This window comes from Myiozetetes cayanensis, unplaced genomic scaffold (genome assembly GCF_022539395.1).
Source record: "Myiozetetes cayanensis isolate MyiCay16 unplaced genomic scaffold, myiCay2020 scf27, whole genome shotgun sequence".
NCBI classification, from domain to species: Eukaryota; Metazoa; Chordata; class Aves; order Passeriformes; family Tyrannidae; genus Myiozetetes; species Myiozetetes cayanensis.
This window is the reverse complement of record NW_026087488.1, coordinates 7504258-7530142: the sequence shown is the minus strand read 5'-3', so window position 1 is coordinate 7530142 and position 25885 is coordinate 7504258. Positions and strand designations below refer to the sequence as shown.

Genomic DNA, 25885 nt, shown 5'->3' with positions numbered 1-25885 from the left:
CCTGGCGGGGGGAGCAGGAGGTGGCGGCGCTGAGGGCTCGGAGGAGGAGGGCGGCTCGGAGCCACGGCCGCGCTGCCCTGCCCGGGACCCTGCGTGCTGTGGCGGCCGGCGCCGAGCCAGACCCCCGGCGGGCGCGGAGCGGGCGGGCTGAGCGACGCTCGCCGCCGCCGCCTCCTCTCGCAGCGCCAGGAGCCGCGCCGTCCCCGCCGCCGCTGGGACTCCCTCCCCGGGCAGAGCGGGGGAGAATGACGGAGCTCCAGTCTGCCTTGCTACTGCGGAGACAACTAGCAGGTAGCCGGGCCGGCGGCGGAGGGAGGGCGGCGGGCCATCCGCCGCGGGGGAGCGGCGGCCGGGCCGCCTCGGAGGGGCCGCGGCCCGCGGCGGGGGAAGGAAGGGGCGCCGGCTCGGGGAGGGGGCGGGTGGCGGTGTGTGTGTGTGTGTGTGAGAGAGAGAGAGAGGGGAAGGGAGATTACGGCCCCCCCTCGCCGCGCCGAGCCCAGCCGGGAGCCGAGGGAACTAGGCCGAGCGGGGGAGGGGGAGCCGGGCCGGCGATCGCTGCCAGGGAGCCGGGGAGGGGAGCGGGGCCGGCATGGCGGGGCAGCGTCCCCTCGGCTGCCCCCGTCCCGCCGGGGCAGCGCGGGGTGGCACCGGGCCCCCCCTGTCCCGAGCCTGGCAGGGGCTCCCCGAACGCTCCCCGTGCCCTCCCCTTGCGGCCCCGTCCGCCCGGGGCGGGGGGGAGAAGGGACGCGGAGCTCGTCCCGCAGCGCGGGGGGACGTTTGTGAGTGTTTGTGGGGCCCCGCGGAGAGGCGGAGGAAGGAGGATCCCCCCCCAGTACTCCGGGCCCGGGTGACCGTCCCGCTCTCGCACCCCTTCCTGCGGGGACCTGCGCTGCCCCCGTCCCGCCTCCCCCGCGGCTCCCCTCGCCTCCCGAGCCGGGAGGGGAGGCCGCTGCCCCGCTTTGTTGTCGGGAGGAGCGGCGGGGGCAGAGCACCGGGGCAGCGGCGGGATGGCTCGGGGGAAGGGGCGGCGGGACCGCCGCGGGGGGACCCGCGGGGAGGGGCGGGGTCCGCCGGGGGCGAGAGGGCGGTCCGGGCGCGGGGGAGGAGGAGTTGGGGAGCGGGCCGGGGGCCGGGCAGGGCCGGGGCGGCGGCGGCCGCGGAGGGGAGCGGGGTGTCCGCGGGGTGTCCGCCGGGCTCGGTGTCGCCGCGCCCCCTCCCTTTGTCCCCGGGCGGGCGGCCGAGCTGGCCCGGCCCGGCCCCGCCGAGGGGAGCCGCATGCGCGGGGCCGCACAATGCGGCTCCATGTGTGCGCTGCCACACTTAAAGGGGAACGCGCCGCCAGCGCTCCCTCCCTCCCTCCAGCCCTCCCCCACTCGCACATGTCCCCGCATCCCCCGCCCGCTGCGCCCCCGCGGCACCGCCATCCCCGCCGGGCGGGCGCACAGGTCCGCCCGGCACCTTGGGAAGAATCGGATCGCCTTTTTCGTCCCTTACGTAAAAAATTGCTTCATAGCCAGATAAGGAAATGTGTGCTAGGTGTACCTAGACTCGGGCAGTTCCAGCGCTGGCTGGAGTTGGCGGAGTGGCCGTACAAAGGGACGGGGTCACTGGGTGGCACAGGAATTCCCGGAGGAGGATTTTGGCCTGAGACTCCAGTCATGTCGCTGAAAGCCTAAGGGTGGAAAGCAGCGTTGTTAGCAGTAAGGAGGTGAGGTTGCATAACCGGGCACAGCGAGCTGGATGATGTGTTTGTGCGTCTCCAGCACTGTCTTCTGGTTTTAGCTGACGATCAGTTTGAGAAACTTCAATGTAATTAACGACCAGCACAGGATGTTTTACCCCTTTAAGGTGGCACTCTTGGAAAAAAACCCCACAAACAACAAACCCTCTCATGCTGTGGCTAAAATCTCATCCTGTGGCCACACTCGTGAACATCTGCATGCACCTGTTAATGCCTTAGCAACTGCTGGAGTTGTTGGTGACACTCGGTGAGGTGTCTGCACGCTCAGATAAGCTCAGAGTTCTTCTGGGTGTACACTTACTACAGGAGCTCATGGCTGCATGTGACGTGAAGATTCTCTTTGCCATAAATGATCTGTCTAAGGAAGCAGCAGTGTGGAATAGTTACTTTCTAACTTGATAAAATCGAGCATTTGGTACCCTAGGATAGTTGTTCAGCTGTCTGGAATTTCTGTTTTAACCAACTAGTTGTGCTTCAACTGAAAAGAAGTTTGACGTTTAGCTGGAGTCTCTCAATAGTAAGTATTCAGCTTCTGTTGTGACTTTTCTGACCTTGTGTGAGCATAGGGGGGTTGGATATGTAAGTAGACTTGTAGACTGTTAGATAACTGGGGTTAACTTGTGTTTAACTTTCTGCTCACTCTTTTCTTGAAGGCTTTGTGTGTTCTGGTAAAAACTGGTGAGCTTTTCCAGCTGCCCCTGTTACTGATTCCATTGTACTGACTCAAGCACTGCAACCATTTGCTTGCTCCATGCAGCTCTTGGGGGGTTTTTGTGTTTTAAGTCATATTAGTGCCTTTGGTATCCTTTTACATGTATTTAAAGAAGTTGAAACCACATTAAAAGTGATTGTGAGTGTGCATATTTAAGTAGGGTGAGTATTGAAGAAGAGTCTTGAGCTCTTCCAAAGTCCTACGTGGACTAAGTGACCTGAGAAACAAAATAGTTTCTTCCACATGCGATAACTGAGTGACATCTGACCTGAGCTGCCCTGGGCTGACACTGGATTTTCAGATGGCAGGCTGCTTGGAGTCACAGTGCAGAGACTGAGCTTCATGATGTCTGATCTCCCTTCCCTGCTGCTCACTGTCTTTTTCCAAGTCTGAGCTGCTCCAATGTGTCCCTTTGTTTACACCCACCCTGCTTGTTCTACCTCAAACCCAAAGTCAGCACTGTGGTGTTTTTTGCCCTGGTGGGTTTGGTCCCTCCGTGTCTCTGCTCCTTGCAGCTTTTGCCTGTATCCAGTGTGGTGAGTCAGGGGGTTGTACCTGCTGGTGTGCTTTGGAGGACAGCAAACAGGCAGGGGATGGGAGTTCTGTGATCTAAATGAGTTTAAATTGCTCCAGATCACTCGCTTGTGCTTCAATAATGCTAATTTGACAAGGGATCTGAGGCTGGAGCTGTTGGATTTGGAGCAGGGCACCCAGAAGAGGAGGGAGGTTGAAGGGGCAGTCTGAAACCCCTATAATGGTGGAGCAGTTGAGGAATATAAGAATTCCTTAATTGTGAGACCCTGGATAGCTCTTTCCAAAGCCAAGAGAGAAAAACAATGGCAGGAGGAGGAGGGAATGTAAACCAGTAGTTCTCAGAGTGGTTCCCTTTTGGTCTCTCATAGGCTTTGGTTGTTAATATGGTTCTTAATAAAGGCGTTATGGGGAAAGGAGGTGTCTGTGGCACCGAGCACTTTAATGAGCTGCTTTAATTCCTGAGCACTTTGTGAAGGTGTAGGTCAGCTGCTGAGGCTGCTTGGTTGTCAGTGAGACAAAACAATAGGTGTTATCAAAACACCAGACCTGACAACACAATCCCAGGTTGCTCCAGTAAGTGTATGAAGACAGGCTTCTGTTTTTTTAATTTTTTTGGGGAGCCAGCTGGTTTGTGTTGTAACTGGAGCAGGGAACTGGGACCACAGCACCATGGATAAAACGTGCTTCTCAGCTCCAGTGGCGTGTTCTGGGTGCTGATAATGCTCTCACAGAAGGGGCATCCAACGACAGTCACAAAATACAACTTCAGGTTAGATTGGGCTTGTTATGTGTTTGGTTTTTTTCTCTCTCCCAAATTCTACGTGGCTCCACTGTGCCTTTGCTAATGAAATATTGAGCTGGGTCACCAGGAAATTAGTGTAGGAGCTGGTTTTGTATTGACATGTGCTTGCCCCCATTTGGGCACAAGAACAATTCAAGGTAGTCAGAACTTTGGGGGAGTTTTTATTTGTTGGTTTCTTTTTTTTTTTTTTTTAAAAGTGTTAAGGAAGTGGTGAGTGGGGATCTCTGAGTACCAAAGCCACTTAGAGGGGCAGTCTAACTAGAGCTGAAGGATCAGATATCTATGGATACCTCTGAAACTAAATGCTGTTCCTTCTCAAATCAGCTTAATTGTAAGCTCTAGCAGCTTCTGGAAATATCTTGAAATTCAAACATATTTGTTCTTACCCTTTTATCTCTTTATTTTTTAAGGAGAAGGGCACTTTCTGGGTCTGTAATAATGTGAAACAGAAACCATGCCCTGTCCATTTTTTTGCGGGCAAGGTGCAGGAAAAACTAAAAGGAAAAAAATGCCTCTGAACTTCAAAAAAAAAAAAAAAAAAGTCCCCAGCAAGTGTGTCGATTGGTGTAGCACTGGGTTAGCAGAGTTCACCCCCCAGGGGAGGTGGGGGAGGAGAAACTCCGTTCTTTTTCCAGCCCCCAAACGTGATGCTCTTTAAAGAGAGGCAGGAGACAACCGAGTGTGAAACTCTTCCTCCCAGTCTCCAGAGCTGTCAGGCCCGAGGCTTTTGCAGACTGAGGTATTTCTCGGAATACTTTTATTTCATCTTTCTGCCAAGCTCCTGCTGCCGCAGAGGCTCTGTGGGGCTGGGCTGGCTCACCCGGCAGGCCCGCGGAGGCAGCACCAGGACGGGTTCAATCGGGAGCGCGCGGTGGAACCCGAAGTGCGAGTTCTCCTCAGCATAAACACGGGCCGCTGGGAACAGGAATAACCGTGCCCTTGTCGGCTGCACTCGTGCCGGGTTGTAAATAATCTCCAACTTAGGCTACGGAAAAAGCCGCGGGAATATTTTTCCCGACGCCGAGAAACGTGGCGTTATTTGGGTTTATGGCGTGTACGGCTCCCGTTTGGTACAGAAATGTCTAATGAAAAATTAACAGGTCGGAAAACTGGGTTAAATACTTAATGTGACAGCTGAACAAATCTTACTTTTTTGTGTGGAAGAACCTTGCTGTGTAACACTGAGCTAGTTGAATTTTTGGCAGTTACGTAGGGTTTACTGTTCTAAAAATAAAATATTTGAGTAGTGAATTCTGAGGGAATTGTGGGGTTAAGATCACGTTATACATCAAAGATGAGATGCATCTCTCTTGGGTGGCTGATGTATAAAAAACCCCTTTGTTTACAGTTGAGTACTGGCTTACAGGAGGTTGTCTACAAGATAGTAATTTGAGTGGCACTGATCTGAGGTATTAATTTGCGTTAGATTGCCTGTTAGCTCCTCTGGGGAGGTCTGTTTATATGGTCAGTAATATTCTGATTATCCTGAATAATTAAGACTCCAAGATCCTGCCCATCAGACTTAGTATTTTAAGTGATACTGGAGTTATTAAAAAGAAAAAAAAAAAAAAACAAACAAAAACACCTGCATATTTTTCTTAAAAGGACTAGTTTATATTTTTGGTAACCATCTATCTTGGTTGGTCTGATGCTTTTTGGGATGCTTGGGTACAGCATGTGTGTACCTCTCACCTTAACTCCCTGGCAGTGGGGACCCCATTACAGCAGATAACACAGTCCTGTTTCTTGTGAGGTTGTGTTGACAGAATCATCAAAGCTCCCTTGTTCAAGTTGACTTGATAGAAAATAAAACTTGTAAAACACAGGCCCTGCTCAGACTCCAACAGCCTGAATTTCTGTTGTGCTGCAAGTAATGAGGAATGTGACCAGTGGCAAACTCTGCTAACTACACTTAGTAGCTTTTCAAATGCTCCTCTTGCAGAAAGGATCTCTCAGGGATGCTGGCAGTTCTGGAAAGTGAGGTTGAGCTAAACCTCAGAATGGAAGAGCTTGGTGACTCAACCAGTTGCTCGAAGAGGATGGAGCAATAACCTGCTCCATAAACTCACTGTAGCTGCCTCTCCAAGGAGTCACAGCCAGTTGGCTCTGGCTAGGTCAGCTTACTAATCATGCAGGGAAAGAACTAAGCTTCCCATAACTTATGAGTGTTCCTTCTCTGCCCCCCCCCCCCATCTGTGAGTTCCACCAAAATGTTCCAAAATACCTGGCTCTGGCACTAAAGTGGTTTCTTCCTGTTTTGTTAGAGAGGAGTGGAATGGGAGAATACTGCTGGGGATCCTGTGAAACTAAACCAATTCTTCCTTGAAAGAATTCCTGCTTTGTTGATAAGATCTTTATTTGGAGGTGTTGAATCACCCAAATCCCAATTAATTGTCTTGCCTTGTGTGATTGACAGTGATTCCAACTTATGTGTTTAAAGTATTATTTGCTGCAGAACTGCAAACTAAGGATTTGTTGATTTGCTATAAATTTCTTGTTTAAGAGCAACAGATCTGGGATGAATCAGGTAAAGTGAATGGTCTTCAGATAAAACCACAGGTTGTAATTATGACTGACTCTGCCTTGACTCTTCTGCATCTCTTTGAGATGGTTTTTCTCGATGCAGGACAGACTTGGAACATGCATGCCCAACCAAGACAGGATTACCTGCTCCCTTCTGTGGATGGTCCAGGTTGTTTCTTAGTTCCCCAAAGCCCTTTGGTAACCAGTCTGACAGTGAGTGACCTTGGGAGGTAAAACCTGTTTGCCTCAAACAGGCTTTGTGCTCAGCAATATTCTTGCAGTGTGTTCAGAGCTCAGGTTTGATTTAAAATACACCAGTTTGTTCCCAGCACAGGCACTGGGTCCTGATGAAGTGGAGCTGAGCTGAGAGGTGGCTGCTGCTCGGAGAGGGTGAAGTAACCACGGACTAAAATGAGTGTGCAGAGTTGGGTGCCTGGAGAAAGAAGAGCAGGTGGCTTGGGTGAGGGAGAGGGCATGTGACTCCTGAAACTTGTACTGTCTGCTTTTTGTTCCAGCGTGTGGGAACAGAATCAGGGTGACACTTCACATGCAGGGCCGTGCTATCACCCTGCTGCACCTGCTCCCTGCTTCAGTCTGCAGGGCTGTGTGGGTATCTGTCAGGAGCTGGCCTTGGGGAGATCTTGCACTTACAGTCTCTACTAGGCTCGAGCTTTAGGCCTCCCTCCAAGTGTAAAATGTTCATATTTCCTCCTCTTTCCTGCTCACAGGTCCAGGGCATATCAGCTGGAGCAGAGATCAGATAGCCAGGCCTTGTAGGAACACCTAAATACAGCCATCTAATTGAAATAAAGTTCCATAAAAATAACTGCTCTCCTGGGCCAGGAGTGTTAACAGTGCTTATGCAGGTTTAGAATAATAGCAAAGACTTTTTGATAGGAACCCTTTGGAAGGGTTTTCACATGCAGTCTGTCTTGTGTGTGGTTTGTTAAGGGAAACCTATTTCCATGCCATCATCACAACACCTGGTAGGCCAAGCTGGCTGATTTTTTAGCTGGCTGGCACTTGGTGCTGATCTAGATGATGCTGCTGTCAGGAGCCATTTAGAGAAACATCTTACAACAGTTCTGAATAACAATGTAGCTCAAGTTAGGTTATGCAAACCTGTTATTCATATTAAAAGCAAGAGAGAAAACAAGCTGGAAAATTGTCCTTGACTTGCAGCACTACTTAGGCATATGACAAGGAAGGCTCCTGATGAACTCCTCACATCTCCCAGTGGCACAGTCTTGCCACAGAGGCTTTCTGGTGGATTTCTAGTGGTGTTCTATTCTTGTCTGTAAACCACACACGTCCTAGAGCTCTTGGCTCTCTGCAGCAGTGCTGTTTCATGAGCAGTGTGCATGTGACTGCTCAGAAGATACTGGGATGGAGGTTTTTTGTAGCTTCAGTCTGTTGGTAATTTGCAAATAGCTGTTAGGGAGTTAATTAACTTCTCCTGGCCGTGCTAAACTCGACCACATTAATGGCACCGAGGATGGCCCCTCTCTTGCCAAATTCTAGCAGTGGTGCACAGTGGACATCTGAAGCTTGTAGTTCTCCTTTGTAGGTGAGGGAAATAAGTGCATGTAGAGTGTGATTCATCTGACCTGTTTGTGACATCTGCCCGGGGATGAGATAATTACCCAGTCTCAGGAACTACTTATCCTGATAAGGTCTCTGTTGGATGTGCTGGATGCTGCTGAGAGTGACCCCTCTCCAGGACAGACAGATGAGGTACCCCCTGAATACCTGTCTGACTCTTCAGAGTGGAAAGAGGCATCAGAGCCTGAGGACAGAGTGAAGGTGGCAGTTTTGTTCCACTGAGTGTGAGAGGTGGACGTGGCTGGTGCTGCACTTGACTCTTTATGGGCAAAGCACTGCATGTTCCCTGCTGAGAGATTTGTTTCCTTTCAGATGTGGACTTCAGAATCAGGCTTCTTCCAGTCATTTTCCTTTCCCTTCCTCATACCACTTCCCCTCAAAATTCAGACCTTACTGGGAATGGTTTTGTTGTGGTTTTTTAACAGTCTTATTTAAACTCCTTTTTAAACCTGGGTGGTGTAACTGGGCTGGATTCTGGTCCCATGGGATACAGAGCATGCTTCTGGCAGTCCAGTCAAAAAGGGCTCTTCAGGAAACAATTCACCTCAATTTCTACCAAAATTACATGACTGATATTAATTTGAACATATGTTCTGAATTTACTGCTGAGAACCTTAAGTCTGAAAGCATAACTTTCAAAACTTAAAACACCACTATGGAATTCAGAGGTTTTCTTCAGTATGTTTTTTATTTCCAGTGATTTGGACAAGAAAGTAACTTGAACACCACCTTTGTTTTGAGAGAAAAGGCTTGTGGGCTTAGTAGGCACAATGTGCTCCACAGTTACTTAAGCTGTTGAGTTCAGACATTTGGTTGATGGCAAATGCATCAATGTCTGTTGGTGTCCACCTCCATGGGCTTGAGGGGTTAGGAGGAACTCCTTTGGGACCAAGGCAGTACCAAAGACCTGCAAGCTCCTGGGTGGTGTGTTAAGACTCAGTTTTTAATTAACTGGCTGACCTGAACTTCCAATGGTCTGTGTCTAGGTAAACCAGGACTCCTGTGAACCTGGAGCTACAGAACACACAGCATCAAGAAACTCAGTTCTTAGCTTAATTCTAGAATAATGTGACACCTTACTCATTAAAGGGTTCCAGTCTGTACTAAAGTTTCTTTGGTACTTTAATCCTCAGACCTGCAGTGCCAGTTCCAGGAGCTTCTGCTGCTTCACTTTGAGCAGTGCTGCTGTCCCCTTGTCTGCAGAGCTGAGCTGTGGCCATGGCTGGGAGTTTGATGGGCAATAAAACCAGAAACCAAACGAAAAACCCCCAACTTTGTCCTTCCGAAACCTGCTTCACTCTGCAAATCCGTGGCAGACTTTGTAGGTACAGCTGAGGAGATGGAAACTGTACTGAGAGGCAACTTGTCTGTTAATGCTAATTGTGCAGCCCTCCCTACAAATCCTCTGAGCTGAGAGGAGAATTTGGTTTGTGGAAGTCTGAAATGCTGCCCTTACTAAGAGGGGGTGACACATGGAGCACTAGGAATTAGGTGCCAGGCTGAAGTTAAGAGTCAAATATAAAGCTACTACTGAACTGGTTGGTGGAATCTCCTCTTACAGCAGGTTTGGCTTTACTGTTTGTCTGCCTCCAAAATGATCTCTATGTCCTTCTGAGACTGAAGCTGCTCTGTCTTAATTGCTGCTGTATTTGTCACTCCCACGGTGGCTATCAGGAGTGTGTGCATATTTTATGCTGTGTTTTGTCTGAACTTCTTGGATGAGCTTGTGGAGCAAGACAGAACATGATGAAAGCAGGTAATAGAGAGAGCTTGGGGAATACATCTGTGCAGGGAGATCATGTTACTGTATCATCTCAGCCCCAGTGCTCCAGAATCAGGGAATCACGGCTGGCTCTGCAGGCAGCAGAGTCTTGGAAGTCATAACTGCCCTCAGTGAAGTAGAACTGTATGAAAGTCACAGTTTGGGATTCACACAGGAAGGGTCTGGGAAGAGGTTTTCCAGTCTGAACACTTGTTAGAAGCTCCTGGACTAGTGTTGAGCCTCACAAAAAGCAACCAAGACAAAACCAGGCCTTATGTACAGCAGATGTGAGTGCTGCCGTGGCCTGCTTGTTGTGAGAGCTGGCTGAGCCAGCCAGGGGATCTCTCCAGCAGCCTAAGCCAGGCCTTGGGCTCTTCAGGCTCTGCTTTTGTGTTGCACTCAATCCACGGGCTGCACAAAACTCCACCACTGAGTAACTTACTGAAGAGGCTGCTGTTAAAAATAACAGAGAAACTTGGATTTTTGAAACCTTTGTGCTGTAATGGAGCTTAAAATCCCCTGCAGTGTTCCTGGGCAGTGGCTGCCTGGGGGAGATGTCAGGCTGGCAAGTTGGGATGCCGGGCATAGCTGCTCCTTGGGCTCCTTCTGCTTAGTCACTGCTGCTGCTTTGCTCTGGGACTAGTGAAGGTCTCCTGGCTTCTATAAAGGCAGTTTTATGAGTGTGGGAACATCAGCTTGATGGAAAGTAGACCCTGAAACTGGAAGGCAGGCTCGTGGTTCTGTGCTGGCTCAGGTTTAGGGCAATGGTAACTCAGCTGTGCTTCAGTCGGAGCTAAAGGGACGGTGTGTTGGGTGGCACATCATGTGTGAGGGGAGCCAGGGGACCTTAAAGTCTCTTCTGGACTTAACTCTGTTGGATTACGGCCCTTTAGTCTTCCTCACCTCCCAAATGAGGTCTTGGATTTAATCCCAGGTTCAGGACTGGGATTAAAGGAGCTGCATGTCTAATTTTTAAGCAGACACAGGGTTCTGTTCCAAGCGTGTTGGTGCTTGGCAGCTGTCCAGGTGTGTGCTGCTTTGGCTGTCAGCTGCTGCTTGCTCTGCAAAGGGCTCTACCTGGAACTGCTTCTGCACTGAGAGGAAGAATTTATTTTTTTTTTCCTCTGGGTAGAAAAATGTCTGTTATATAATATGTTATATTAAACAATCAGAAATGCAGAAAATACTGGCAGAAATGCTAAACCACAGAGTGTAATATATACTAGTAGCAAGTAAGTGGCACTTACTTAGGCATGGGCTTGATGGAAATGTGTTGATGTACTCATTTATGTTTAAAAAGTACTGGATATATTTTTCTAAGGAGGAAATCTCAGAGAAAAAATGTTGGAAAAATAATGTGGAGTGCTGCAGTTCTTTATGGGTGTCTGGCTTCTCTGGGACCTGGAGGGCAGCTCTTCAGCAGGGCTCTGGAGAGGACCTGCCCCAAGAGCTTGTTCCCCTCTCCCTGCCTGGAGGAAGGAATTGTATCCTTTGCTTTATGAAGGATATCCATGCTCTGTGTGTCTGGCAAAGCCCCTGTTGAGGCTGCAGGGAGGGACTGATGGACACAGGGAGCAGGTGTGCTGTGTTCTCTGCTCTGTCCCTGCCTGGCACCAGCCCCGTGGCACTGAGCTGTGTGTGTGTGTTCCTCTCTTGCCACGTTTGCATCACTGCTGATTTGGGATTTTGGTGCATGGATTTCACCACTGTCTGAGTCTCAGCTAGTGAGGAGATAGGCAGGAGACAGGTGGGACTTCAGGGGACTCTTCTGATGAGCAGCACTGACCATATCCAGGGAATAAAAACAAACCCAAACAAACTCCTGCCTCGTTGGCATGTTTTAATGAGCAGCAGCTCTTGGCTGTCCATGGTAAAGCAGCCAAGGAGGATGTTTTTCATGTCCCAGTGCAAAACTTTCCTGAGACTTCCTTTTTTGTCTGATGACCAGCCCTGATGTTTAGTTTAGCACAAATAATCTGGATGGAAAAGCCCATTTTGAACTTGCCCCTGGTAACTCCAGATACCTCTCATGGAGAAGGTGGGTGAACTCATGGCCCCTGTGTTACCTCAGAGGATTTCTGCAGGCAGAGCTGTTTGAGCTGTGGGTCAGAATTGCTGCCATGGAAGGAAAAGAACCTCTTCCCAAGCAGAGACTGAGGCCACCTGCTTTAAAAGCACTAACGTGGTCATTTGCTTTATTAAGGCAACAAACTTCTTTAACTGCATTAACTGAAGATGTTTAATGACCGTCCCTTTCACCCAGTTTAGATGTTTTTTTAAATTAATTAAGAGCTGGCACCAACATTCTTATTCCTTGCACAGTCCTAGGTATTAATCAGGGTAAGAGCTGTCTTTCTTTGGGAATAAGTACATCAAAAATGTTTCAAACTGCTTAAGGATAAAGTTATTTGAGGCTGAGACAGATATAAAAAGAAATTAAAATAGCGCAAATTAAGAATTATAAAAAAAAATGCGTATGTTGGAATGCTTGAAAATAGCCTGGCATATTTAAAGAGAAGAATGCTGGATTTTTTTCTGTCAGGCTCCTTCGAAGTTTTTATCACTGAGAAGTGATAACTTGCAAACAATAAAGCTAACCATGAGCAGCTTGAGTTAGAGCATTTACACAGAACTTGGCACAAATCCTTTTCTCCCTGTGGAAACGCAGAAATGAGGGGACTTGTGTTTTACAGGACTCAAACCTGGTGTTTGCACTTTGACTTCTGTAGCTGTTACAGTGGATATTCTGCATTACAGCACCAATAGAACATCTGAAAGGATTCCAGGAGTGTCCTGAGCAGAGATGGCTTTTTTGCACAAGCAATTTTTTTTTTTTAAACAAAATCCTACTTGAAAAAGCAGGTTATGTTCAACTACTAATGTGATGGCACTTTTAATCTCCCCTGCTGAAGGAGTGTCTGTGGGAAGGGGCTGGGGAAGTTCTGGTTTAACGTGGGACACTTGCCTGGTCCATCTGTCCCTTCTGCCTCAAACTGAACAGTCCCTCCTGCTTATGCAGCTGTTTCCACAAGGTGTGAAAACAGACTTGCTCAGTGGAGATGTGGCTGTGCTGTAGTTCTGGGGTTTGAAGCTTTGTCTTGGTTACAGAGCCTGTGATGTTGCCTTTCCTTTCAGGCACTGTCTGGGTAATCCTGGTTTGGTTCAGTAGCCAGGTCGCTGTCCTGCACTTTGGGGGGTGGATGGTTGACCTCACCTAGGGACTAAAAGCCTCTGAGTAGCTCCCAGTAAAACCCCTTCAGTGCATTCCTTGGGACTTTAGCATTGACTCCTGGCTGTGGATGAATTTGGCTGTGAATTGTCAATGACCAGGCAAAGTCGATATTCTGGTATCTGCCTCTCCAGGACTTTGGTCCTCCATGTGAACCTCCCTGTGTGGATCAGACTCTGTGCAGGGCTTGAATCGATTCTTCCTGCCTTTTTTAACCATGACTTCATTGGCAAACAGGGACTGAAGACTTATGGGCAGATCAGTGTGGAATTAAAATGGAGGTTTTCACTTGAAGTTCCTCTGCCTGTACCTGAGGACATTCCAAGTCCCTCTGAACTTGAGCCTGTAATGCTGAGGGGTCTGCACAAAATACAGCTACTGGCTTTACCAAGTGGGAATATGCACACAAACTGGCTGTGGAACAGAACAATGGGGACTGTATAATGCAATTATAAGACAAAACATCACTAATTTCATCTGCAAATTACTGGCCAGTTGAAGGAATAACTTTTTTTTTTTCCCCACCTTCCCCTTTCCTAAATACCCAAGATCCATCAGGACTGTTGCAAATGCTGCCTGAAGAATTTCAATTTGGCATTTAAAGTACTTTTTTTACCTGAAGCTGTCAGTGAACAGATGTTCTCCCCACCCCAGCTGGATCTTTAGGCAGAACTTCCTCCTTTGAGGTGTTTCATTCCAAATCTGATGGTTTTTTTTTTCCTGGAGCAGGCAGTGGAGTCTCCATCTAGGTGTGACCTCTGCATGGCTGTTTCCAGAGAAGCCTCTGTCTGGCAGTTGTCTTTGCACTCAGAATCCTGTACTGCTTATCCCTAGGGGATAAAACTGTGAAACAAAAGGAAAAACAAACCCCCCACAAACATTGAACAGCAAAACAGCTTATCTTCTGTAGTTCAGAATGTAGTAAATAATTATCTCTAGAATTCACTGGCACAGGTCTCAAACGCTGTCAGATTTTGGAAAAAAAATTCATTTAAGGAAAATAGGATGTTACTTTTAAATAAAAACAACCCAGCGTGACTTTGGTCTTCTGTTAACATTTTGTGCAGTTAAAGACAGACTTTAAGCTGCCTCCTTGGGGTTCTTACAGTGTGGGTTTTTTATTAGTAGAAAACCTATTTCTTGGCTTAAACACTTGTTGGGATGTGGTTTAGGAGACCGTGTGAGTTGCTCTGGCCCTTCTGCTCCTGCTTGGATGGTTCTGGAGTCCGAGCTGGGCTGGGCTCAGGCACAGACTGGGGGTGTGTGTGTTGATGGGAGCTGAGGGAGCTCCCCCAGGCCACAAGGGCCAAATATCCCGGGGTTTTTGGGGTCACCTGCAGAGGCACGAGCAAAACCAGCAAATGCATCTCACAGACACCTAAAGTTACTCTGACATTTCTTTTTCCTACACAGAGCTCAACAAAAATCCAGTGGAAGGATTTTCAGCGGGCTTGATAGATGATAACGATCTGTACCGATGGGAAGTCCTCATTATTGGCCCTCCAGATACACTATAGTAAGTACTGACACTTTATAGAAACTTGGGTGAACTCGGCTTTACTAGTCCTAGTTTGGTCTGATGAATAGAAGTTAACCCAGATCTTGGTGTTCTGTAAATAGCTGGGTTTGCTCTGGAGAAGTTCTAAAGTGTTTTGCTGCCCTGGGAAGAGGCAACACTGATCCCTTTGTTCCTGTTGTATAAAAGAGAAAGAACAGGTGTCCTCAGAGGCAGCTTCTGTTCCCTCTCCCATGTGAGCAGGGCAGGTAAAGTGCACTCTGCTGTTGTGCAGGGAGGCTGTAGCTCAGCTGACAGTGCAGTGTGAGGTCATTGCAGCTTGGTGCTGGTGATGCAGGGCAGTCCTGCAGCTGATGGAGCTGGGGGAACTGCAGAGTCCAGAGAGCCTCAAGTGCTGTCAGCTTGAGATGGGAGAACTTCCAGCTGAGACCTGGAGTACTTCAGGGTGATCATCTACCCAGGAGATGAACTCTGTTCTCCCTCATTAAGCTGCTGCAGTGGTAAATTACTGATACAAAAAGCCCAGTGACATTTACTTGAGGTCACTTTTGGTCCCAGCTTGAAGTTGTGTATCTCTTGTCTGCAGCCTTCTGAAGAAATACTTCAGCCCAGTAATCAAGTTGCTTTGCTTTTGCTCAAGCTCATTACACTGTGATTCTCACATCTTGCATGAGATGATTTCTCCAGCTTCTCTTGACCTTTTCTGAACAGTCTTGGAGTGGTGCTGTTACATTCTCGTGGCCATTTTATAAATACTGTCAGTAAAGAAATGCTGCTTCTAACTCAACATCATCTTATGGGCTAAAAATTGCAATACTGTTTTTTTTTTTTTTTTTTTTTTTTTCCCACTTCATTAGAGTCCTGAGCTTTTTTTGAGGCTTTTTAGATAAGAAGCTCTCTTCTATTCCAGTCCCCAGCTGCTGTTTTTCAGGGTGGTTTTAGACTGAATCCCTCCTGCCTGGGCTGTGTGGTGAGGACAGTGGAACATAACAGTCAAACTTCACCAGTGTTCAAATTTAAGTCTCATTCCTGCTCCCACTTTATTTATTCTGAGTTTATTTCCAAAGACTTTAGACTCAGTGCATTACTCTGCTGACAAACCCCTTTATCAGGAATGTTGCTAGAAGTGGCAGTGATCTCCCTTAATTGACAGCTGTACTTCATTAACTGATTTCTAATGGATATCCACTTTAAGAGCTGTATTTATATGCAGTTGATATGTGGCAACCAGGGATGCCCTGCAGTTTTAGGACCTGCTTCTTTAAAAAGGGAAAGAAGGACCTTTTCACTTTGAAAGAAAGCATTTAACTTGATATTGAGGCTATCAACAAATGTTGATACAACACACTATCACAGTCTGGACTGTTATAGATGTTAAAATAGCCCAGATTTCTGGAATTCTTACCCTTCCCAGGATGAGGGATTCTTTGCCTGCCTGCCTTTTCTAAAACCTGTGAAAAATGACTGCTGTGGGTTCAGATCCCCCTCAGCTGCTTCAAGGGCCAAGCCACTCAGATCCAGTGATTTTTGGGGCTGTTGTGTTGGGTTTTTTTTTCCTTTTTTGAGACACGTGCTAGAATTGCACATCTTTGGTTAGTGGTGGTAACACCTGTTCCTTTCCCAGCAGCCTGTGAGCTTTGGGGGCTGGCTCTTACTGCTTTATAAATCCAGGAAACAAAATGTGCACCGGACAGTTTTCCACACCAGTTGTTTTGGCTGCTGAGGAGCAGTTTGTCACACACCCTGCACATCCTGTGCCACCTTCTTGGCAGGTTTATGGCCCACTTTTTGTCACCCCTGCCTTTGCAATTTCAAATCCTGTTGCAAACTTCAACTACAAGAGATGACAGGACCAGGGCAAACGCTGCTGTAGTAGTTCCATTAGCAAAGTGTTCCATCTGCAAAGCTTTCCACCTCAAAACAAGCCCTCACACTTTTCAAAAGGGGCTGTTCCTGGCCTCTGAATCCACATAAAAACCTGGATGTCCTCGTGTTTATTGTTGTTTTCCAGTTGAGTGGGTAACTGCAATGCAGAACACCTCCCTGTCATGTCTGAGTCCCTTTAGCTCAGTGTGGAAAAGGTGGCATTGGAATTTTTTTTCCCATTTAATGCAGTGGACACAGCTCTAAAGCTCTCAGTAGTTTTTCACTGGGGCTCACTGCTGCAGGCTGATACCACAAAATTAGCTCTCTGAAGGAAGAAAATGAGTGTCAGCTGGGCTGAGCTTGAGAAGGGCAGTTATTGGCAATATTTTTTTTTTTCCCCCTGTAAATAAGTGTACTGGGTGGAAAAATGTAAGTTGTGATTCCAGATGGTGAATTCCTTGGCAGTTTTGTGATGGTTTTGGGTGGTTTTTCCCCTCTGGAACATCATCCCTCGTTCTAAAAAAGATAGTGTTGGGGAACTGGCAGGATCCTGTGAAAGGATCTTCTCAATCTAGAAACTCCACATTGCACATGGAAGTGTTGGTGCTGTTAATTACCAACATGTTCAGTTGTGTGAGGGGTAAACTCAGAGCTTTTGATACATCACTAAGTTCCAATCTTCAGCTTACAAGAAACTCTACTAAGATATTTTTGATTCCCCAGTGAAGGTGGTGTTTTCAAGGCTCATCTTACTTTTCCAAAAGACTACCCACTGAGGCCGCCAAAAATGAAATTCATCACAGAAATCTGGCATCCAAATGGTAAGAAATGTCAAAGTTTCAATTTCTTTTTGCAGTTAAGGACTAAAATGCAGAGAAGACAAATGGGTACATTTCTGTTCTTGTTAGAAATGTGAAACTCTGCTTTTACTTTGCCATCTTCACTTAATAAAGAAGTAATAACCATGGCAGATTTTTTAACAGGGCTGCTCTGAGAGTATAAAATACTCCTAAAATATTTTCAGAAGCTGTTGAGAGCAGTTTCTTGCATTCTTGGTAACTGTTCAGGGATTTTTTTTTTTCCCCCCTTAATTTTTTTCCTGAATGCAAAATTCTGGGTCTGAGGAGAAGCTTGACTTCTATAGCTGCCCTTTGTTATACCTTCAAGTATTTCATCGTGGTATTGCTGACTTGGCAGTTCACTCTAGAGGGCCCAAGGTTGTCCTCCTCTGGGAAAGCATGAAAGGAAATCACAGCATCTTTTAGTCCCTCCAGAGGAGACCCCTCCTAATGTTTCCCTTACCTGTGGACTGCTGGACGTAGATGGGAAGGTAAAATAAAATGGGAGATGGTTTTAGTGGGAAGAAGAAAAGCTCTTCAGCCTCAGAAACTGGAGATGTTGAAAACTGGGAGGAGAGCAGCACAGTGTTCCCATCGTGAGGGACGGGGGATATTTTGATGCTGTGGCAGTTTCAGCTCTGGAAATACCAGAGTACTTGTCAGGCACTTTCTAATTCCAGCAGTTTAAATCATATTCCAATATGTTCCAGGGCTATCTGCATGATGCTGTTGCTGGGGGGGAAAAAAAAAGGTCACTCTGTAGTTTGCTGAACCTCACAGAGAAGGCTGGGGTGGGAGCCTGTGTAAATGAACGGCTGTGGAATTGCAGCGTGGTTAGAACTGAGCTCTCTCTGCCCCCAGCCCAGGGATCCTCAGAGCTCCCCCCAGCTCTGCAACACTTACTGTCCTGTTTTATGAAGTGTCTGAGAGTGGCTGGGGTGAGGAGGAGCAGTTCCCTGAGCCCTGAAGGGGTGCCAGGCTGTTGTTCACCACTGAAATATGCCTTGTTGCGTTTTGCAGTTGACAAGAACGGCGATGTCTGCATTTCAATCCTCCACGAGCCCGGGGAAGACAAATATGGCTATGAGAAACCCGAGGAACGCTGGCTTCCCATTCACACGGTGGAAACCATCATGATTAGTGTTATTTCTATGCTGGCAGATCCCAATGGTGATTCTCCTGCTAACGTTGACGCAGCGGTAAGGCTTTGCTCGGGCTGCAGATGGCCTTGGTGTGGAAACCTTGCAGTGGAGCTTTGTTTCTGGTTTGATAAACAGTGACTTGGGAAGAACCTTTTCATATTGCAGGCTGGGGTTATCTTTTTGTTGGGAAATGATGTCAGTTAGCCCTGCACCTCTCCATATCAGTTTTCCTGCCTCATGGATCATCAGAGCAGTAGGTTGGAGTAGGTTCTGAGAATGTGCTTGAAAACTTCACTGGGCATCTGGCCTTCCACTCTGGAGGAAGGGTTGTCCCCTGCAGACTGGCTGAGAGTGAGGAGGATGGTCTGGTTTCCAGTCAGAAGCTGGGGTGAAGCTGCAGGGGTGAGATGCAGGTGTCTGGTGCAGCACAGGGTTTGTGCAGCCTGGCCTGTGCTCTGGGGGTGTATGAACACACATCAGCTCTCCAGAAGAGCTGCCTTCACAGCAGAGTAACAACTGGGCTGATAAAGGTGATGGGGAGGGGGAAAAAATTCTCAGTGCTGGAAAGGTGTAGGGAAAACAGACTGCAGGCCCCAATCATCCCAGAGACACCAACGTGCTTTCCTTGGAATTACTCTCACACATGCAGTTCAGCAGTGACCAATGAGCACTGTCCTCTCTCCAGAGAGAAGTTCTAGGTCCTGTAGCAGTGAGGACAAGGTTAGCTGGGGATTGGAAGATGCAGAATTTCCCAGAGGAATGTTAACCTGCTCTGCTGACCCAGCTGGACCTTCCCAAAGTGGGTGGGAGTTTGGGAGTTTCCTGGAGCCTTTGATCTGCCATGTTGTGTTTCCAAAGGTGGTTGAGCTCTGCTGAAAAATCATCCTGGGAACAGACTCACATGGAACAAATTCAATGGGGAGAAAACAGAAAACAAACAAAGTTGTAGTGAAAAATGTCCTCATTTAACATTTTTTGAGTGTTGGACCTGCCCTGGTTGTGTCATGTTACTGGTGGAAACAGAGACCCAGGAGACATGGACATTTCATGCTGGCAAACCTGAGAGCACTGGGAGGAGCAAGTGGTTAATGAAATGCTGGAAGTGCAATTAGAATCCCTCAGTTCCCAAACTGATGCATGTTGAATGTAGCTGCCCTAACCCTGGACAAATCAGGTGTTTTTAGCTGTCCTTGTTACCTTCCTGACATCACAAGCTTTTTTTATTGTGCCCCACTCTTGACAACTATTTCAGGAGTGACTTCTTTTGTAATTTTTTTTTCTTTTTTCCTCAGAGAAGTTAGATACAAAACTATGAATTGGTTTTACCTAAACCTTAGGGCAGAGGTTGAAAAAGAAAACAGCATTTTCTAGCCCAGCTTGAAAGAACATAAATCCAACTCTTGACTGTGAAGACAGTAGTGAGACATCACTTTGGATGCTAGAAACTGGTTTTCTGCCTGTGGTATGAGATGTTTCAAGGAACTTTTAATGTGCTGCTTGAGCAGCTTGGCCTCTGCTGCTGGATTGTAGATGAACCAGAACATACTCATCAGGGTAATGAAGAATCAGCAGCTCCTGTGTTTGCTGCAGCAATAAAATTTGGCAGTTACTAAAAGATACTTTGTCTGCTGTGATTAATTTCTAGTTTTAAATGAATCTGGAGAAGAAGGTGTTAGAGAGGCAGCTCAGGGCATTACAGGAGCAGGGGATGTACCTGCCTCCTGGGAAAATGAACTGTGCATGTTGGGGTCTCTTGGAGTGGGAGAAGAGTGAGGAACAGGAACCTGAATAGATACTTTGAAAAGCAAACAGAACAGGTCATGACCTAATAGAACATTTTTAGAGATGTAGCTGTCAAATTGGAAACTTCACTCGCTGTTCAAGTCGGAGCACTTCACTTCATAGAACTACAAATATCAGAACTAGAAACAAAAACTGAGGCTCTGAAGCTCAGAGGGCACCAATTCAAAGCTTTTCTTGGCCTTAAGCCACCTTGTGTGAGCTGTCCCGTGTCCCAGTCCAAGGAACCAAATGCTTGCTGCATGAATTGCTGAAAAAGAACAAATTAATTAGTAGCCTTATTTGTGCTTGCACCGGGAAGCTGAGATGTGCTGGGCTTTTCCAGTGTGGTTACTGGCTAAGTGAGCTTGGAGGTGATTAATGTGGTAAGATATGCCAGTCATCCTAAATTTTTTTTCCTCTCACTCCAACCTTCACTCCAAGCAGGGGGTGAAAAGGTGGTGTGTGTTGCATCAGGCAAAACAATGGGGGGGGTTTGACCCCTTCCCTCACCCCTGCAGTAAGAATATATTGCTTATATCAGAGACTAAGAACTGTGGCACTTGATGGGAAAAGGGGTTCTTTGTATTTTGCCCCCCCTCCTGGTTGAGGGGCAGTGCCCAGCATGTCAATCTTAACCACACCTGAGGCTCCTGTGCTTTCATCTGAGCTCATCGGGAGCCTGGCACAAAAAGAATGAAAAAAAAAAAAAAGGGAAATCTGGCTGCACTTGCTCCTGGAGGTTTTTGTGACCCCTTGATGTGTGTGCATCTCTGGATCAGACCTGCCTCTTCCCTCTCTTCCTGTCCATCTTTATCTTTGCTCTGACATCAGCCCCCAGTCCCAGAGGGCAGCAGGGGGGGAGCTGAGTGCTCTGTTCAGGTCTTTCTCACCCAGCCAGGATCTTGCAGCCCTATCTGCCCAGGGGGGGTTTGCTTTCTAAGGACGCTGCTGGGCCTCTTCTGAGCACTGTGACTTGTGTATTTCTGTCCTGCAGTGACCTGGCTAGACTGACAGGGAGTTGGAACTGTCCTAAAAGGAAAAAAATCCCAGAGTTAGCTACGGGCTCCACAGTAACCCTTTTCACCACTGCAGTTAAAGTCATTATCTCTAACCCATAACAACAGCTCGTGGCCCACAGGTTGAGTTTGCTGCTGCTATGCAGGCTGAAGTAAATAGATTTTAGTGCAGCCACCAGTTGTAGTCTTGGAGAATGTGTAAAATTCAAGAGGAAAAAGTTCCATCCTTGCTGTCTTGTGAGCACCCAGAGCAAGCTTCAAAAGTCCTGAATGTCCCAGGTGTTCAGTGATTGTAAGCAAATGGAGGTGTTGACTTAGATGGCCAATGTCTGAAAGCAGAAAACCCCAAGAATCTTCCTAGAGCTCATGCGTTGTTGTAGCACTGACATCTGAAAGCTGTCTATTCAATTACAGAAAGAATGGAGAGAAGACAGAAATGGAGAATTTAAAAGAAAAGTTGCCCGCTGTGTAAGAAAAAGCCAAGAAACTGCTTTTGAGTGACACTTATTCAGCAGCTAGTAGCTTCACTTTTTTCAGGGTAAGTATCCTTCTCAAGCCAAGCCCAGCCAGTTCCCTGAGTTGAGGATTTTCTGCCTGAGTGTTGCTGAACCATTTTCCCCTCCTCTCCCCTCAAAAGCAAAAAGCAAACCCCCAACCCTTTCTTCTCAGCTGCATGGTCTCAGTGGAGCTCTTTGGCTGTGTGCAGTGCTGAGGGCTGAAAGGACTGAGTGCAGTTGACTTCTGCCAAAATTGGGGACCTTTTCTTGTGCTCTTGCACTTCATGCTGTTCAGCAGCTGAACTTCTCTTTATCAGAACTCATCCTGCTTTATTAAGAGTTGTAATAGAAGGGGGGAATAATTTCTTTCACGTTCATGATTGTGAAGAACACTTGCTAGAATCTTTTAAAAGCATCTTAAAAGTTCTTGCTGTCTCAGGAGTTGCAGTTTATCTTGCATGTTGCATGCAGGGTTTAAATAAGCCTTCAGTGTGGCTGCTGGGAGCCATTCAGGAGGGTTTGCTCCAGGTATCTATGGGAATTTTAGTGCCCAGTCTGCTGGCACATCAGAGAGGATCGAGCTGAGATGTAATATCAGGGAAGGTGATGTTCTTTCCAGCAGCCAAAGAAACCCCAACAGAGCCATCAGAACTTGCAGATTTGCTGAGGAAGGCTTGGGAATAGCTTCAGACAAACAGCTGTGTTCTGCTTGGAACCTGCACTGTGCTGCTTCTGAGGGCCTGGACAAGTTTTGACCTGAGAGCAGCTGACGTGATATTTGTATTTTATGCCACCCTGTTAAAGAGCTTCTGACTCAAGATACTCACTCTAATTTGCACAATCACATCTCAGTTTTAATGGGACTTTTAATGACCTTCTTGTAGAAAGCTCTGTATTAAAACATGGCCTTAAATCCCTGGCCTTTGGTCACTTTATCTGTGGTATGCCAAGGGAAAACTTCCTCCATGAGCTAATAATTTCCCACTCCTGCTTTTCAAAGCCAAACAGAGCTTTGTGGTGAAGCTGCCTCTTCTTAATGGTTGGTTTGGCAAATGAAATTTGGCTGGAGAAGCCCAAATGCATATTCACTGGTTCTCTAGCATATATAACTCACAGGGGCAGAAATATGGCACTGTGGTGTAGTTCAGAGGGCTTGTACTGACTGAAAAAGCAGAAGAGCTTTCTGAATTTTTCTGCTAGTTAGTTGTGGGGGTTTTTTTTCCACCATGGTTGTACAGGAGAGAGTTCCTTTCTTACCCTTTTGGAAGCACTGAGGGGCTGGGGGGGGGAAGGCTCCAGCTGTGACAAACTGGTACTGCAGGATCTCTTCTCTGCAGAAATGCTTTGATGGAACTTTCTCCAGTGTAGATAAAGCATGAAAAATGCTCAATATTGATCAAAAGACTAAGCAAAGGAACGGAATGTCTTGTACAACTGCCTGTAACTGGAGTGTAAGAATGTTAATGCAGCTGACTTTTTTTTCCTGTCTTGGAGAAAGGGAGTAACTGTGAGTAACACTCCAGAGTATCCTTAGCTAACCTCAGCCCCGTTGCCATGTTGAACTTGGCCATGGGGAAACAATGCTCGTGACAAATATTTCAAGTAATGCTGTGTTGCTCTTTTGGAAGGCAAAAGCTTTTCTGAGTCCTGGGGACTCCTCCCAAGTGAGGGATGGGCAGGGAGCTGGATGAGAAGGGGTCACTGCAGCTGCTTTCAGCCCCGGGCAGCCTGACTGGGGGCTATGGTGCCAGTTTGGTGCCAGTTTGGCCTCAGCCAGTGCTGCACAGACCTGTGAGTGAGAAACCTGCACTGCTCAGCCCTGGGGTGAATAATCAACCTTTGCACACCCTGCCCTTGACAAGCAGCATGATCAGGAGCCTGAAGGTGCTAGGTGAGCTTGGATAACTGTGCTGAACTAACTGCAGTCTTTCTCAGGTGGTGAGTGTGGATTTGTCCATCTGCACAGAGGTATGTCAAGTCCTCAGACAAGCAACAGTTACCTTCTTGAGCTTGGAACGCTAATTGATACAGTGACAACAACTGAGGGTGATGAGAGGTTTCATTTGAACCCCTGTGCTCTCTTTGCAGGTCTCCAATTGAGAAACATGGCACTGTTTTTTTTCCTGCACTCTACCCACCTATTGCTGGACTTCTGTTGTTACAAGTTGGCAAACACTGGCTGGAACTGGGCTGCAATAAAACATGCCAGTTATCAATGCTGACAAGAGCCTAACAAGTGCCAACACAAGATGATTACGCATTTTGAAAATCTAATGAACTGCTTTAACCTTCAGGAAGAATTGTAAAGATGTGTACATAGCACAACATGATCCGGATAATATATATACTGTTCATGTACATCCACAAATACACATTGTACCAAATAATGCTGTCAGTAGGTAGGAATAGAATTGTGTAAATTCTAAAAGATTTTAGCAGGTTTTTTTCTCTCCCTATTCATTGTTTCCTATGAGTTTAAAAAAAAAAACAAACAACCAAACAACAACTTGTGAAGCATGTCAAACTGAAAACAATTAGGATAAAGTTGTTTTTTTGGGTTTGGTTTTTTTTTTCTTTCTTTTTTTTTTTTTTCCCCTCCCACTTTAATTTTCCTTTGACCCACTGAGGCTTAATTAAAATTTCTTGCTTATTAAAGTTTAGTATATCTTTTTTTTTTTTGGTTTGTTTTTGGAAATGTGCTCCCTTTTATTTCCCCCATCAGAACTTTTAAAATTTTCCTAATTAAACCCTGAAAGGATTTGCTATCAATTACTTGTGTCTTCTTTTATGATGACCTTTGTAGTCTCAAAGGTGCTTTATTATTATTAATATTATTTTTTTCCCTTCCCACCCCTTTTTTAAACCCAATTACTCCTCCTCCTTGAATTGGGTATAGCAATAAAAGTGGCCATGGAGCACCCTTGAGCAGCCTGAGGGATTTTTAACGTCCAAGGACCTGAGTGCTTGCCCTTGGAAGTTCACTTGACGAAGTTAGTCCGAGATAGGAAGGAGCTGCTTTTTAGGGGTGAAATTTGGGGGTTTGCCTTTTTTCATTGCCTGTTTGTGGGGTGGGGGGGGTGTGTGTGTGATTGGGGGGGGAAGGCTTGTTTTTTCTCAAGGTTGAGTTCCAGCATGCACATCTGTAGGCTTTCAAATGACTAACTTCTGGGTTTGCTCTCAAAAATAGTTTCCCTCCTTCCTTTACTCTCTTCTGTGGCCCTTCATCTGCTTTGCCTTCTACTCCAGAGTTTTCCCTCCCCTGATGTACAAAGAAAATTACGATGTATATTTTCATGTAATTTGATTTTTGGAATTCTGTCACCTGTAGTGAGTTCTTCCAAAATATAATTTTTTCCAATAAGAACGTGTCAGACTGGCTGTCTTGAGTGTGGAAATAGGAAAGGTACTTGCAGTTGGAGCCTCCCCTTACCTGAACATCTTCCACCAGCAAACACTTGAGGAGTCTGACATGCTGTGCTTCACCTTCAACAATGAAAGAGCAAACAAAACACACCTTTCTGCCCCTTGTAACCATCTCTGGCCCTCTAGTGAGCAAATACTAATCTCAGAGTGGCAAGAGTTGTCCAAGCCTTTTGACCAAGGAAACGTTTATGTAGGGAAAACTTGAAACTCCTTGACTGTTTTCTTTTCACAGACCAGCATAACCCACCAGTAAATCAAGAGCTGCAGTGGCAGAGGCAGCCTGTAAGAAGCCTTCAGTCCTAATTTGCTGGCTGGACTTCATTTCACGTTGCTGGGCAAGATGCATGTGCTGAAAGGCTCCTGTTCCAGGTTTTGTGAGGGGTGGGCTGGGGTGGAGGGAGAGGTGACATTTGTTGGGGAAAAAAAAAGGACAAAAAAAGCCATTTAGCATAAGAGGATTTACAAGGAAAGGTATGACTTCCTCCTACGGGTGGTTTAGATAAACATAGATATGTTTTTAATATCCACATTTACATATTTGGGAACTAATTATGTTGTGAAATCATTAGTTAAACTTGCTATTAATTGCCTAGCCTGCTCCTGTATGTGCAGCACTGCAGAGCCACTGGTGCCCAGACACCTCAGCTGATCTGAATTCCTGTTTGAGCACTTGGCCATGGCTTGAGAACAGGTTTCTTTTCCACTTCTTTAAGAGCTGGGACTGTGCAGAATTTCAGTGGCATGGTGCCACTCTTCCCACAAACACAACACTGGGAAGAACCTGCTCTTCTTACACCTGGCAATGGATTTCTTCCCCCACAGGCTGCCTTTCCCCAGTGTATCTGGAGCTGAGAACAATTCCAGGTAATTCCTGCTTTCAGCAAGTTCAACAGAGTTCA

General features: G+C 46.9%; 1 protein-coding gene across 1 annotated transcript; it reads left to right on the top strand.

Annotated features, from left to right (window-relative positions):
• Positions 1-24927, top strand: UBE2G1 (ubiquitin conjugating enzyme E2 G1). Its single transcript, XM_050321969.1, has 6 exons — positions 1-291; positions 14319-14421; positions 17011-17108; positions 18147-18325; positions 21481-21604; positions 23652-24927. The coding sequence occupies exons 1-5, from the start codon at positions 246-248 to the stop codon at positions 21565-21567; spliced, it is 513 nt and encodes a 170-aa protein (XP_050177926.1). The 5' UTR covers positions 1-245; the 3' UTR covers positions 21568-21604; positions 23652-24927.
• The last annotated feature ends 958 nt before the right edge of the window (positions 24928-25885 follow it).

Coding starts and splice junctions, on each gene's coding strand:
- UBE2G1 (XM_050321969.1), top strand. CDS start 246: ATGACGGAGCTCCAGTCTGCCTTGCTACTGCGGAGACAACTAGCAG. Junction 14,422..17,010: donor GGCCCTCCAGATACACTATA/GTAAGTACTGAC, acceptor TTGATTCCCCAG/TGAAGGTGGTGTTTTCAAGG. Junction 17,109..18,146: donor AGAAATCTGGCATCCAAATG/GTAAGAAATGTC, acceptor TGCGTTTTGCAG/TTGACAAGAACGGCGATGTC.